The sequence below is a fragment of the Antechinus flavipes genome, chromosome 1 (assembly GCF_016432865.1).
Source record: "Antechinus flavipes isolate AdamAnt ecotype Samford, QLD, Australia chromosome 1, AdamAnt_v2, whole genome shotgun sequence".
NCBI classification, from domain to species: Eukaryota; Metazoa; Chordata; class Mammalia; order Dasyuromorphia; family Dasyuridae; genus Antechinus; species Antechinus flavipes.
Window position 1 is genome coordinate 715649005 of NC_067398.1, and position 15912 is coordinate 715664916.

Below are 15912 nucleotides of genomic sequence, written 5' to 3' on the forward strand. Positions count from 1 at the left end.
CTGGTGCCAGCTGAGCCGCCTTTGTGCCCAGCCAGCTCCTTAGTGCCTCCACCCAACTCTTGAGTCAGGCTGGGTACATTCTCGTGTCTTTAACTATTTACAAGTTCTGTAGCTTGTTCCCTTCAGAACAAAAGGCACAGAGGCGTCCCCAGCAGCCTCAGTTTCCTCATCTGTAAAACAGAGAATGATAATAACAATTTTTTAAAAAATTACTATCAGACCTAGAATAGACAGGAGTCCTGAACATAGAACCTGGGCTGGAACTTGACTTTTATAATCTGTGTGGTCCTGGTCCAGTCACCGATCCCCTCCCAGTTTTAGTGCCGTCAGCTATAAAATGGGAATATTGTCAGCACTCGCCTCTCAGGGTTGTGAGAATTAATTGAGCTAACATAAGTGAAGTGCTTTGCAAACTTATAGGTGTTAACTAGTTAAAAGCTAACTAGTAGATAATCAAATGCAAATGAAAAGTAATTAAAATGAGAAAGTGAAATAAATTAGGTGACCTCCCTGATCCACTTTTAATGCTCTTTCCCAGAACCACAGGATCGGAAGGGACCTGGGCAATTATTGACCGATCCAACTAGGGCATGAACAAGAATCTCAATGGAAGACACTCGGTGTATTTAAGCGTATTCCAGCGGTGGGTGGTACAACTTTCCCCACTGTAAAATGGGGGTATTCTCATTGCATTGCCTCCTTGCCAGGGGGTTGTGAAGAAAACCCTTTGTAAGGCTGGTCATTCTTGAGATAGAAACTGCTGTTATGAATGTCGGGACAGGGAGGTGTCATAGAACAGGTGATGTTAGGGCTGGGAGGGGTCTTAGAACAGGGAATCTCAGAATGCTGGTTGCTTCTTTTGAGAAATTTCCCAGTTTGTCAATCTCCTTACCCATATACTACTCATTCTCTCACTTCATATTCTTGACGCAAAAGTGATAAGGAACTTTTGCTCTAATCAGTTGATAGTTTGAGTATAGCTGGATAACATGGAATAGAATACAACACTTAGAATGTTAGAACTGAAAAAAAAATCCAAGTTAGTATCAGAGCTATCCCAGCATCCTCGCTCTATTCATCACATCTAAGTCTTGTAGGTTCTACCTCCATCATATTTCTTGCCTATATTCCTTCTCTTTTCTTACACAACCAGCATCCAGGTTCATGTGCTTATGAATGGCAACAATAGCCTCTAATTGTTCTCCATGCTTGTAACCTTTTCCCTCTGTGAACCATTTTCCACACAGCTATCAAAATCATCTTCCCAGGCAGAGTTCAAGAGAGGTCATGTGATAGAATGATCAAGGTTCAGATCCTAAATGGTGATCCAAAGAAAGTTTTCTAACATATTAATGCCTCAAGGATGTCAATGATAAAAAAAAAAGGTCCCCATACATATTCCAGCCTTTTTAATAGTAGGAAAATCAATATCCATTGATTTGGGGATGGCTAAAGAAATGGTGGTACAACAGGGCAATAGAGCAGAGGCATCAAAGTCAGGGCCCTTATGTAGGCAGAATGTGGCCAGAACTAAATTGAAATATAATTGAAAAAATTTAACAAGATAAATACAAATAAAATATTGCATAGATAATGTTAATTTGTGGTTTTCTAAGTTAATATGCATCCTGTAGGCATCGATTTGTATTTGAGTTTGACATTACTACAATTTGGTATTTCCGATGTCAAAAAATGATAACTACAATGAGAAGCAGAGGAAAATTCCTTTGAACTGATGCAAAAGGAAGTAAGCAAAACAAGGAAAACAATACACACAATTATTTCAACACAAATGGAAAGACAACAAATGTTTTGTAAGCAAAGCTTCAAAGTAAAACAAAAAAAAAAGACACAAATTTAACTAGAATTCTTTGTTGAAGAGACAAAGCGAGAGATATTTTTTAATAGTTTAAAATGTGATTTTGGAAAAAATATAAAATGAGAGAAATTGGAGGGAGGGATAGAGAACTATGAGAGGAAAATTAGAAATGGACTTAATAGCTTAGTACAGGATGTACAAAATTTTACCCAGGCAATAAACATCCTAAAAATCAGATTGGATCAAATGAAAGCTAATGACTCCGTGATACAGTAAAAAAATGTTAACAGTCAGAAAACTGGAGGAGAAAAAAAGAGAATTTAAGACATTTCATATAAGAAACAAATGATCTGGAAAAAAGATGGAAGAGAGATCATTTAAGAATTATTGGACTTCTTGAAGGCCATTACCCAGAAAAAAACAGCCTCAAGAAATCTTTAAACTGCTCAGATCTCTTAGAATCAGAAGGCAAAATGAAAATAAAAATAATCTCTTAGCCACTTTCTGGGAGAAATTCCAAAATTTCATATAAAAACCAAAATCCAGAGCTTCCAGGTCAAAAAGTATTACAAAGAGTCAGAAACAAAAAATTCAAGCACTGAGGAGCCCACAATCAAGAAAACATATGACTTAGCAGCAACTGCTATGAAGCAACAGAAAGCTTGGAAACTTATTCAACAAAACTGAATATAATCCTACGGGGAGAAAAATAAATTGTTCATGAAATAGAGGTCTTCCAAACTCTCCTGATGAAAAGGAGCTTGGTAGAAAGTTCGAAGTTCAAACACAGAAGTTATAAAGGAAACAATTCTAATGGGATAACCAAGGATAAATTGCTTTCTTTCTTTTTTCTTTTCTTAAATTTCTTTTTTTATTTTTAATAACTTTTTATTGACAGAACCCATGCCAGGGTAATTTTTTACAGCATTATCCCTTGGACTCATTTCTGTTCCGATTTTTCCCCTCCCTCCCTCCACCCCCTCCCCCAGATGGCAAGCAGTCCTTTACATGTTGAATAGGTTACAGTATATCCTGGATACAATATATGTGTGCAGAACTGAACAGTTTTCTTGTTGCACAGGGAGAATTGGATTCAGAAGGTATAAATAACCCGGGAAGAAAAACAAAAATGCAAGCAGTTTATATTCATTTCCCAGTGTTCTTTCTTTGGGTGTAGCTGCTTCTGTCCATCCTTGATCAAGGATAAATTGCTTTCAATGTAATGTATATATCCCCTCAGAACTCTATCATCATCATCAGGGGTCATAGATGGAGTCTAATCCTACTTGCTTGTGCATTCTTGCTTGTGGTTCTATTATGGTTCCATTCTTAAGATAAGAATGGAAAAGCAGTGACCAGGTGTGGAGGGAAGGAGGAAAAGAAGGCTAGAGAAAATGACCTTACATAATCGCATTTCACAAGTAAACATCTCGACAAAGGAGGAAGGAATGGGGGCGGGAAGTAGCTGACATTTGAACCGTTTTCTCATCTGACTTTGTCAAAGAAGGGAAGAATCTAAACACAGAGTTGGGTATGGAAATACATTTCACTCAATATGGAAATAGAAGGGAAAGGGGAGAATGGAAAAAGAAGGAATAAAAGGGAGGGTATAGTAAGGGAATAATTAGTCTCAAGCAAAACAAACTCTATAGATTGATAAAAATATTTATAGCAGTTCTTTTCATGGTGGCAAAGAATTGGAAATTGAGGGAGGTGACAATCACTTGGAGAATGGTTAAGCAAGTTATAGCATAAGAATGTGATAAAATATTATTGTGCTACAAGAAATCCTAATTAGCATTTATATAGCATCTTAAGGGTTGCAAATCATTGTAACAAATATTATTTTATTTGATCCTCATAACAGTCGTGGAAGGGTGGTATTATTTTTTATCATCACCATTCCATAGACAAAGAAACTGAGATAGACAAAAGTGAAATGACTTGATCAGGATCACATAGTAAGTGACTTAGGTCACATTTGAACTCCTCTTCCCGATTCCAGACCCACTGCTGTATCCATGACACCATTTATCTCATAAGTTGGATGGTTTCAGAGAAGCCTGGGAAAACTTGTAGGAAGTGGAAAAGAATGAAATGAGAAGAGTGGAGAAAACAATATAAGCAATAACAATATTACACAGATCAAAAGTTTTGAAAGACTTAAGAACTCTGATCAGGACAATGACCAGAGGCCTGTGATGAAACATGTTGCTCACCTCCTGATAGGTAGGTGAAAGATTGAATGAGACTGTTTTGGATATGGTCAGTGCAGAAATTTTATTTATTTAAACAGGTTTGTAATAAGAATTTTGTCCCTTTCTCAATAGTGTGGAGGAAGGAAGGAAAAAAAGGCACATTTTTATTGATCAAAAATAGCAAAATCCATTTTGGAAAATAAAGCTGAAGGAGAAAATTGGGGAGGAATCATTAAAAGAATACTGTGGTTTCTTAAAGTTTATCCTACTCTTCCGTTCCTGGGCTGACAAGTGTCCATAACCTACTAGGCTCTTGCTCCTGCCGTGGCAGTGATAGAGTGAAATAAAAGGGGTATAGGGCGTGAAGGATCATAGTTTTGAGATCACCTATCAAGAGTGACTTGGCAGCTGGTGCCCAAATATGAGCTCCAAAACACAATGACCATTGAGCAAACATGCTTGACATTCTTGCCATAAGACAAACAGAAAAGGGAAAGAAAATAAGGTTAAATAAGTCTCTTTGGAAAGACAAAGAAAAGAATTGATAGAATGAGTATGTCCAAAGAAAACAAGAAATGTCATTTCATAAGCCAAGTGGTCGTCTTATGTTGCAGAGCTTATGTTAATAACTATTTTACTAAATAACATAGAAAAACACTTTCAGTGTGTGTGTGTGTATGTGTGTGTGTGAGAGAGAGAGAGACAGAAGACAGACAGAGACAGAGAGACAAAGAGAGACAGAGACAGAGATAGAGACAGAGACAGACAGAAATACTTGATCTTTAAAGAGATACTTTCAGAGCCAGGAAGACATGGGTTCAAATTTCATCTCTCAAACATACTTACTGTGTCATCCTAGACAAATCATTTATTCTCTGATCTCTAGGCAATTCTTGAGGACTGTAGGTAAAATTAATCTGAATTGTGAAAAGAGTTTACTTACGTGGGAGTTCTCTATTTCAATGAAGTCATGTCCCTACTAATTCAAAAGATCACCATAAAAATAATTGCTTCAGTGCATTAATGTATCTAATGGAAAATGAAGGAATAAGGAAGCTCTATGAAAAATTCCAAATGAAGTGTGTGTGTATATATATATATATATATACACACACTTGTGACTTCACTGCAAAGATGGGAATAGAAAAAGATCAGTGAAAAATATGTTGGAACATATGTACCTAGAATAAGGAATGAAAGGGCTCAAAACTTGTAAAACTACAGAGAACTCTCACACCTGTAAATTATTACCTTCTTGGGAAAGAATAAAAGATGCTGACCACAGGGATTTTAAAAAATAGTCAAGAAACTGGTTATATTTTAAGTTACAAGACATGACTCATTACCTATATGCCAGTCATTCCTAAATCAGCTGAGTACAATCAGACCATCAACTGGTTAGAACAAAGATCCTTGACATTTTTGCTGTCATAGACCCTCTTGGCAGGATAGGAAAACCTATGGATTCCTTTTAAGAATCATGTTTTAAATGCATAAAATAAAGTATGTAAGTGTACAAAAGAAACCCAATTTTTTTTAAGAATGTAATTACCAAAAAATAGGCATTTTGAAGGAAATTTCTGAATCCCAGGTTGAGAAGTATTGAATAGAACAAAGATCAAAATTAGGACCAAAAAGGGGAACAAACATTTATTAAATACCTACTATGTGAAAGACATTGCACTAGAACATTTTACAAATATTATCTCATTTGATCATCAAAACAACCATTGGAGGTAAGGAGCTGTTATTATTCCTATTTTTATAGTTGAAGAAAGTGAGGCAGACTTAGGTTTTAGTGATTTGTCCAGTGTTACACAACTTGTATCTAAGGCCAAATTTGAACCCGGGCCTTTTTTATCCAGGTCCAAAACTCTTGACATTGTTCCATTGTTATTTTAAAAATAAAAAATAATGTGAAAAATAAAAGGAGAAGGACAAGAGAATAAAGGTATTTTGTTCAACTATTTAACTGAGTAAAAAAGGAGGAGAAGATTTAGATAATTAAATAAATGGAAAAAATTAAAAGGAACTAATAATTTAAGGAATTCTCCAAAAGTAGAAAAAGGATTAACAAAGGAGAGTAGTGGGTTTCTGGATGAGTGGAAGAGAGCCTGAGGGAATAGAGTTGCTTTCAAGTAGATTAAGCTAAAATAAATAAAGAGACAAAGTATTGTCTTTAAAGAGAAAAAAAGGGGGGGACCCTAATTTGGATTTTAAAAATAATATTAAAAACAAATGGGAAAAAATATAAACCTAATTCTCATTGATTTAAATGTGAATGGATTTAACAATCCAATAAAAATGAAAGAGAGAGAAAACTTGGATAAGAAAAAAATACTACAGTCTGTTGCCCACAAGAAACACTTCTAAAACAACAACTGTTGTTTGCTTGAATTTTATTTTGTTTCTCTCTTTTTTTTTCCTGTTTTGACTTGATTTAACTGTGTGGCAAGATAATTGTAATAAATATTTATGCATATATTGGATTTAACATATATTTCTCCCCAATTTAACATATATTTGACTACTTGCCATCTAGGGGAGAGGGTGGAGGAAGAGAAAGAAAAATTGGAACGCAAAGTTTTGCAAGGCTAATGTTGAAGAACTATCCATGCATATGTTTTGAAAAATAAAAAGCTTTAATAGTAATAAAAAAAAAAAAAAGGAATTGCACGTGTTGAATATATTGGATTACTTGCTGTATAGGGGAGGGGCTGGGGAGAAAGAAAGGTGAAAAATTTGGAACACAAGATTTCACAAGGGTGAATGTTGAAAATTATTTTTGCATATATTTTGAAAATAAAAAAAAAACTAAAAAAATTTAAAAATAAAACAACAACAACAAAGACATATGTAGAATAAAAATAAGGGACTGGAAAAGTTTTTGTTTCTTTTTTTTACTATGCATCAAGTAAAGCCAAAAAAGCTTACAATCATGACAAAGCAAAATCATTCACAATATAAAAAGAGAGAAACGTGAAAACTATCGACGTAGACTATTGAGCATGGAGGAGCATGGCTAGTCCAAAAATGCTCTACGAGCCTGAAGCATAAGAATTTCCCCCCTTTTTGTGCATGCCTTGGTCACATATGTTTTCTGTGCCTCTCCACTTGTGAACTCGATGCATCCACCCTTCCCTTTGATGCTCTGTGCTTTCATGGAAGTGTTTACTGTGGAGAAGTTTTGTTGTCACTGCTCTTAATATACCTTTTCAGCAATACTTTTGCCTTGAGCTTCTTGTGCCTTAAGACTGGCACCAGTGGGCACTCAGGAGCTACATTTTTAACAGTGAACCTTTCCACTTAGAATGATCTTCTAAGAGAGGAGCACACCATTGTATCTGATTCCATTTGATGCATGGGTTTTCATATGATATCTCTTCCCTCCACTTCTTAGAATCCCTCAAGGCTCAGCTCAGGGGCCGTTTCATCAGGAAACATTTTCTTATCCCTTGGATCAACCTCATGGAATCATAGTCATTTATGAGTTGGAGGGTACCTCAGTGGCCATCGGGTCAATCCCATACATAAAGAAATCCTCAAAATAACAATTAACCTTAGCTGGTGAGCACTTTCTCCTCTTGGATCTCTGAATCTCTGAATGTTTGTGACCTTGATCTATCCTCTTTCTTTTCTTACCTATCAGACCACTTTTTCTCAAATTCCTCTGTCTGATCTTCATCTAGATCATAACTCCTACTTGTGGCTGTCCCTCAAGTCTCCGTCTGGAGCCATCTTGTTTTTTCTCCTATGCTCTCTCCTTTGGATCTCAGTAACTCCCATGAATGCATATTTATATGGATGAGGCCCAGAACTAGAGACAGGGGGGCAGAGGCTAGATTTGCAGCCTGGAAGATCTGAGCCACATCTAGACCCAAACACTTCCTAGGTATATAACTCTGCGCAAGTTACGTAACCTCTGTTTGCCTTGGTTGCTTCGATTTTAAAACGAAGATAAGAAAAACACCCACCTTGAAGGGTTGCTGTGAGGATCAAATGCTTTTTAAAATACTTACAACAGTGCCTGGCACATAGTAGATACTCTCCCTCCCCCATCTACATAGCCAATCCTAGTCGACCGCCTGATCTTTTGTCTCACATCTCCAACTACTTATTGAATACTTTAAATTGGTTCTCCTGCAGAAATTTCAAACATAACATGAAATTTAGCTATGTGACCCTGGGCAAGTCATTTAACCCCAACTGCCTCACGAAAAAGGAAAACAAAATGAAACAAAGACCAAAAAAAAAAAAGTAAAAACAAAGTATTCTATGATTTGTACTCAGACTCCATCATTATTTCTCTGGAGATGGAGAGTATTTCATCATAAATCCTTTGGAACTGTCTTGGATCTTTAATTTGTTGAGAAGAGCTGTCATTCTTCATCACATATTGTGACAGTGTACAATGTTCTCCTGGTTCTGCTCATTCCATACCATCCTGCTCAGACTAGAAACCTTGATCTCATCCTTAACTCCTCATTCAAATTCACTCCACACATCCAGTCTGTGGCTAAAATTTGTCATTTCTGCTTCAAAAACATCTTTTGTGTGTATCTCTTCTCCATTCACAGTCATTGCTCTGGTTCAGACCTTTCTCACGTTTCACCTGGACCACTGCGATATCCATCTCCTTGGTCCCATTGCTTCAAGTCTCCCTATTCGAATCCGTCCTTCACTTAGTTGCCAAAGTGATTTTCCTAAAGTATAGATTTAACCTTGTCTCCCCTTTATTCAATAAACTTCAATGGCTCCCTATGACCTCCAAAATCAATTACGCCCAGTTCTTCCAATCGATCCTCCTGTGAAAAGCCCTTCAAGACCATCCTAGCTGCCTCGCTGTAGACATCCCCCAGTTTAGGTTTCCTTTCCAAGATATGAAGCCAGAAAGGAGGCTGGTGCTCCAGATGTAGCTTGACCAGGACAAAGCATGACAGGGCTATCACCGCTTTATTCCTGGAAACGATGGTTCTCTTGTTGCAACTTAAAATTCCACCGGGCTTTGGGGCTGCCATGATGGCTCATATTGGGCTTGTAATCCAGCAATACCCTAAGAGTTTTTGTTTTTGTTTTTAAAAAACAATCTCTCCATGGAAGAGAAATAGTAGGAATTCAACCACCCTGCACTATGGACAGCGCCTGGCCGGCCTTGTGCACCAGGGACTGGGCACTAGAGGGTAGTATTGAGCTGGAAGGGACCCAAGGCCAGGGAATACGGAACTGTCAGGGCTCCAGAGAGACCTTTATACTTTATATTGAGGCAGAAAGGAAGAGGGAGAAGGGACCTGCCTGTGGTCATGTACGTAGCAAGAAACAGAACTTGAGTTAGACTTCAGATCTTAAGGCAGGAAGTATAATACAATGGAAAAGGTCCAAAGACTTGGGTTCAAAGCTCTGTGACGTAGGGCAAGATATTTCATCTTATGTCTCTCAGTTTTCTCATTCATGAGAAGATGGCGGGGTCTGACCAGATGACTACTATGGTTCTTTCTGACTCTAAATCTAAGAACTCGGGAATAATTGTTTCAATTTTCCCACGAAGCCATGAACCCCTAGATCTTCAGCAAAGCAGGACTCGGGGACCAGCCCTTGTGGAGAAAAAGGTGAGCTACCTCCCTCAGCCCCTTTCCTCGTCTCTACAGCTGCTGACAAATTCTGGCTGACAGGCAAGCAAACCAAGAGCCCCAGAAATCACAGCCACCCGCAGACCACTGATGGAAGTCTGATCCCCACAGCCATCATTCAGAGAAGGACCCCTTGTGGCCTGGAAACTGTTCCAGCAGCTCCCGGGTCCCCAGCAGCCTCAGCTACTAAGGACCCCGAGAAGAAACTCCCCCCACCCCCAGTCCCTGATCCTGTCAAATGGTTCAGTTTCAGAAACAGATATGGTTTTATTGATGGCAATCACACTAAAGGAGACACGTTTCCATGTTTTACTGTAGAACATCGGAGGCCAGTCTCCATCTGACTCCCTACTTTGTTAGAATATTAGAAAATGTGATTTTTCTTAATCTCTCCTTTCCGTCTTGCAATACTGCATGCTGGGAGGGTAATTTGCATGGCAGTGGCCAAGGGTATAATGGGAGTTAAAAGGAATTTTTTTTTCATTCTAACTCAAAAAATAGTTTGAGATCAAGCAGTATAAGGGTGATAGCTGGTGCTCCCCCTTTTTTGAGGACTTCTCATCGTGGAAAATCTGTCACACCCTGAGGACCCCCCACCCTGAGGACCCCCTCCTCTCATTGGTGATCCTTCCAGAACTTCTGAGGAAGCTGAGCTGAGCCATCCTTCACTCTTAGCTCCATCCCTCATTTCATGGTCCTGCCCTTTATGTGGTTTTTAGCTCCCTCTTATGTGTTTTCCTTCATCAGAATGTGAGCTCACTGGGGGCAGGAACTGTCTTTCTTCTGGTCTCAATATTATCCCCAACACTTAGTCCAGGGCCTGACACAGAGTAGGTGCTTGTGGACTAATGGCTTCTGCGGCCCCCTGGTTACAAGAACTAAATCACAAAGGACCTGGAGGCTTTTTCCCAAGGAAGAAAGGGCCCCCAACCTGATGGCGCCCTGGGAGAAGGGCAGCAGCTGACACAGAATGGGGTATTATGGGAGGATCAAATGAGATCCTCTCTCTCAAGTGCTTTTCACAGTAAGTCATCATACAGTGTTAGCTATTGTTATTATCCCATTGGGCACATGTATTCCCCAGCCAGGTCTCTGGCTTCTCCTACACGTGCTCCTCTACAGATGAGCGCCCTCTCGTGGGGATTGTGAAAGCCTAAGGGGGCGCCCCTAACTCTGGAGTGGTTTTCCTTGTCAGTCTTTCGATGATATTTAATGACATATATTTTGCCTCGATGGGCCCTGTGGCGTCTCTGGGGAGGGGAGCATGGCTAGGGGCTCATTCAGGCTGAATGGATGTTGACTCAAAGCGCGCGCCAGCTTCTGGCGGCGCCAGGGACAGACCCGCCCTCTCAGACCGAACGGGGGAGGGGGGAGGGGGAAGAGAGGGGTTCCCGTTATTGTCTCCTCCCGCGCCCCTGCCCCTCAGTCGGAGCCCCATTAACTAGGACACAACCAACCAATCCCTTTGCTTCAGAAGTTGCCCCTGCATGAAGGGCGGGGCGGGAATAGATAACATTCCTTTTTTTTTTTTCTTTTTTTCTTTTATCTTTTTCAATACAAAATTTACAATTAGTCGAACGCTACTCTTGGTTAATGTCTCGCCGCCGCCCGGGCCCTCTGCGCTAGGGGAGGGAGGGATGGGGAGGAGCGGGCCGGCTCGGAGGGGGAGGGTCCGATCCCGCTTGGACTGCTCCCTGAGAGGAAAGCCCCAGGCCCGGCCCGCGGGGGGCCGGAGGGGAGGGCCGGCGAGGGGCGGCCCCGTCACCAGCGGAGGAACTCGCGGACGTACTTCAGCAGCCGCACGACCCACAGGTTGACCCCCAGGTCGATGAGGTACTGGATCTCGGGGGTCAGCATCTTGCGGCACAGCTGCTGGTGCCGCCGGCTGATGCGCTTCTTCAGGTTGTAGCCCAGGATGGTCTTGGTGCCCAGCGGCTGCCAGGGCTGCATGGACGCCTCCTGGATGGCCTCGGCGTCCACCGCCCGGCCGCCGTCGATGCAGATGCTGCGCATGCGCTCGTTCTCCCGCCGCAGGGAGGCCACCTCCCGGGCCATGCGCTCGCGCCCGAAGGCCTCCACCTTGCGCCAGAAGCTGGCGTTGAAGTGGCGGTAGAGCAGCGCGTCCAGCTGGTTCCAGGCGGTGGCGCGCCGGTAGAGCTCCCCGGTGAGCTGCGGCACGGCCGAGGCCCGGCGCGCGTTCAGCTTGAAGTACACGATGTCCTCGAGCTCCCAGCACAGCAGCTCCTTGAGCAGCACCAGCGACTCGTCGAAGTACTCCTGCAGCATGACCAGGTGGAAGCGCTGCTCCACCTCCAGGATGTGCTCGGCCACCTGCGGGCTGCGGGGGTCCAGCCCGCTGTCGTAGCCCAGGTCGAAGAAGAGCAGGTTGCGCAGGTAGTGCGCGTTGAAGCCCTTGGGGTTGTAGTAGCGGTCGGGGTCCTGCAGGAACTTGGCCAGCTTGTCGCGGCCCGTGAGCCGCCACGTGAAGGGCACCACCATCCCGAAGTAGTGGAAGGACGACTCGAAGAGGTGGGCGGGGTCGCGCAGCACCGTGATGAACGTGGCGTTGGGCGCCACCAGGCCGCGCACCTCCGGGTAGCGGAAGCGCATGTGGTTGCAGATGATGTTGAAGCAGTCCCCGGGCTGGTAGTTGTGCACCAGGCTGCGCTTGAAGAAGGACGGGTAGTTGAAGTCGTTGTAGCCGCTGGGGAAGGCGAACTTGAGCCGGTGCTTCTGGCCGAAGCGGAACAGGATGTTGAGCAGGGTGCTGCTGGCCGTCTTGTGCGTCTTCATGAACACGATGTCCGTCTTGGGCCGGCACGAGCCCTCGTGGCTGCTGTTGAGGGGCGGCGCGGGCGGAGAGCAGGAGCTTTCGTCCGGGGGCCTGCGAGGGGAGAGGACCGAGGACCGTGAGCCACAGAGCCGCGGCCCGAGCCTCGGGCTCCTCGTCGGGGGGCGATCCAGCCGGGCCCGGGGGCACCCCCACCCCTCCTCTCCAGCCCCCCTTTAGGCGCTCTCTCCCCCAGTAACGTGTAAAGGCTTCCAGGGCACGGACTTGCTTAGCGCCGCGCCCAGAGCCGAGCAAGCTCTTCAAATGCTGCTTCCTCATGTGACCATTCATCCGTCTGGCCAGATAACTGTCTGTCTGTCAGCCATCCGTCGTCACTAGCTAATTAGGGTGAACGGATATTGAGATGGGGGATGGGCAGAGAGATGATAGATGGGCAGATGAATGCATAGAGGGTAAATGGATGCATGGATAGGCAGATACTCCGATGGAAGAATAGATAGACAAATGGAGGAATGGATGGAGGAAAGATGATAGATGAATATCCAGCTAGCTAGATAAATGGATGGAGGATGATGCCTCTATCCATCCATTTATCTAGCTATCCAGATATCCACCCATCATCTTTCCTCCATCTATTTCTATTCATCTATTTATCTGTCCATTCATCCAACCACCTGTTCATCAATCTAAATATATATATATACACATATAATCTGTTCATCCATTTATCCCTCTCTCCATTCATCTGTCCATCTATCATCTATCCATTCATCCATCCACCCATCTTTCTGTCCATCCATCCATCAATCCATTTATTTAGCTATCTGGATATCACTTATCATCCTTCCTCCACTTAGTCATTCATCAATCCATTCATCTATTTATCTATCTATCCATTCATTCAACCATCTAAGCTATCTAGATAAATCTGTCTGCCCATTCATTTATTCACCCATTACCCATCCATCTATTGATCCATCTACCTACCTAAATATCTATCTAGATATCCAGCCATCCATCCTTCCTCCAACCATTGACCTAAATATTAATCTATCGATAGATCTATGTAATGGGCTGAGGCTTGAGTTGATGCACTGAGGTCCCAAGCACATGAGGCTAAATAGTAATTGGACCATACTCTATTAATATATAAGCTTGGAGAAAGAATGGCCCCCACCCACTCTTTGTGCAAGTCCTGATGTGTTGTATAGGAAATGACGATTTTGGTGGGTGGAGGCAGGGGAGTGGAAAAGGAAGGGGAGGAGAGGCTTTTGGGATTGCCATTGCCACGGTTGGCTCGGTTCGCGTCGCTCTCTCTTAGCTGGCTTCCTGTCGCAACTGCCTATATTTGCTATCGCAATCTTTCTTGCCTATATTTGCTATTGCAATCTTTATTCACCTCTTCACTTCAATAAATATTGAAGATTTTCCCCTTAACCTGAATTCCTGACTCCGGCTGATTTTAAATACGCGGTCATTACAGATCTACCTATCTAAATATCTCTCTATCCTTTTACGCCTCTATCCACTCATCCATCCAGATTATTTGTCTGTCCAAGCATCTGGATAAACATTTAGATCGATATCTACCTGTCCATCCTTCCTCCATCCATCCATCCATTTATTCATCTCTCTCTAGTCCTCCATCTAGCTGTCCATCATCCATCTATCCAACTTTTCGTCAGTCTTACTGTTTAAATATCTTCTGTTCATTCACCCATCCACAATCAATACACCTATCCATCCATCTATCCATCCACCATCTTTCTACTTATCTATCTATCTAATCATCTATCTATCTAAAAATGTCTGTCTATCCATGCATCTTGTATATGTCTGTCCATCTCTCTCCAATTAGATAACTAACATTTACTAACACTGTAGCAAAGGGAAGTGGCTTAACTTCTCTGAGCCTGTTTTTTATGTATAAAGTGAGAGAGTGGCTGCAGCACTGACTTCATATAGTAGCTGTGAAGCTCTAGTGAGACAGGGTATGTGAAACAGGAAGCCAGAGGTCAGTTTCTGCCAGTGGGTGTTTGCTTGGTCTCTGGGGAACTGCCCTGACCTTGTGACGAACTAAAGTCAGACTGTGGTTAACAGAGCAGCCCTCCCTGTCCCCAGAAAGCTGCCTCAACTCAGTTTGCCTCATTTTTATTGGCTTTTTCACATGCCATCAGCTAAGGGCATTATTCTATTGTTTGTACCAGAGAGAAACAGCAACTGAGGCAAGGCCACGGTTTTCTGTTTCACAGCAGAAAGGTGCTAGTCTACTAAACTGGGGAATGTTTCTCGACCTTGGAAGCTTGGCTTGCCCAGGTATCCCTTGCATTATGGCAGTGGTTCTCAAAGGGTGGTCCACAGGTTCCTGGAGACCTTTTCAGAACTATTTTCATAATGACGTTGATGTTAATTGCCTATTAAATTTTTTGTCTCCCTTTTCCAACTATTTACTTGTGGAAAGTCAGATTTTTCCATATAATTCAACCAAAACAACAGATTGCACCAGACTAAAGAAGCCAACAGGAGAATAAAGCTATTCTCCATTAAGATATATTAAAGATATTTGCAAAAATATGTAAAACAATGTCATTTTTCTAACTAATATTTTTGTTTGGGGAAAGATACTTTTCACTACAATGTTATTTATATTAACATCTAAATGTTATTTTGAATGGATAAATAAATATTTTAAGTGTTATATTTTAATTTCTAAATTCCTAAATTCAAACACAGCCTCAGATACATATTAGCTATGTGATCCCGGGAGAGTCAGTTCATCCTGTTTTGCCTCAGTTTCCTCATCTGTTAAATGAGCTGAAGAAGAAAATGGCCACTTCAGTATCTTTGCCAAGAAAACCTCAAATGGGATCATGAAGAGTCAGATGTTATTGGAAGATGACTGATAATTGAAATATGGCTAGATATTAATTACCCTCATAAATAAAAAGCTTCCTGCGGTTCTCAGTGATTTTCTTTTTAGATATACAATCACACAGCTAGGCTGGATTTCTTCAGGCTGAGTGCTCTACCTACTGTGCCACCTGGCTGCCCCATGTCCTCGATGAGATTTAAGATCATAAAGAGATCCTTAGACCAAAATACTTGAGAACTGCTGTATTATTGATCTCTGACCTAGAAAGAAGGGGTAAGTCGATGGAGGTTCTCCAAAGGACCAGTGTTGGGGCCAATAAGGGGTCTGAGAGCTGACAGGCCTGCTTGATGACACATTAGATTTGTCTGCAAAAAGCTGAGAATCATTTCGGTGAGAGTGAACCTCCGGACAAAACTGTTCCAGTCGGAAAAGCCATGGAACAAGGAGTAAGACAACATCCATTTGGACCCATGGAGGCCCACCAGCCTGAGGCCCCAGGATGGCTGGATCGCATCATTCACAGGAAAGAGATGTGCTTGGAAGGAAAAGGTGGCTTTTGTTCCACAAAATTCAAGGTCTTTCTAGGAAAAGCACTGAGAAAAGGA

At 42.1% G+C, this 15912-nt stretch overlaps 1 protein-coding gene across 2 annotated transcripts in view; it reads right to left on the minus strand.

Moving 5' to 3' along the window:
* Positions 1-5652: 5652 nt before the first annotated feature.
* LOC127545683 (galactosylceramide sulfotransferase-like) overlaps positions 5653-15912 on the minus strand; it is a 36197-nt gene continuing 25937 nt past the window's right edge. For both annotated transcript variants that reach the window (XM_051973121.1, XM_051973120.1), the window contains exon 3: positions 5653-12528. In XM_051973121.1, coding sequence (XP_051829081.1) covers positions 11406-12528 — 1123 coding nt within the window. In that variant the 3' untranslated portion in view covers positions 5653-11405. The remainder of the gene's footprint in view (positions 12529-15912) is intronic.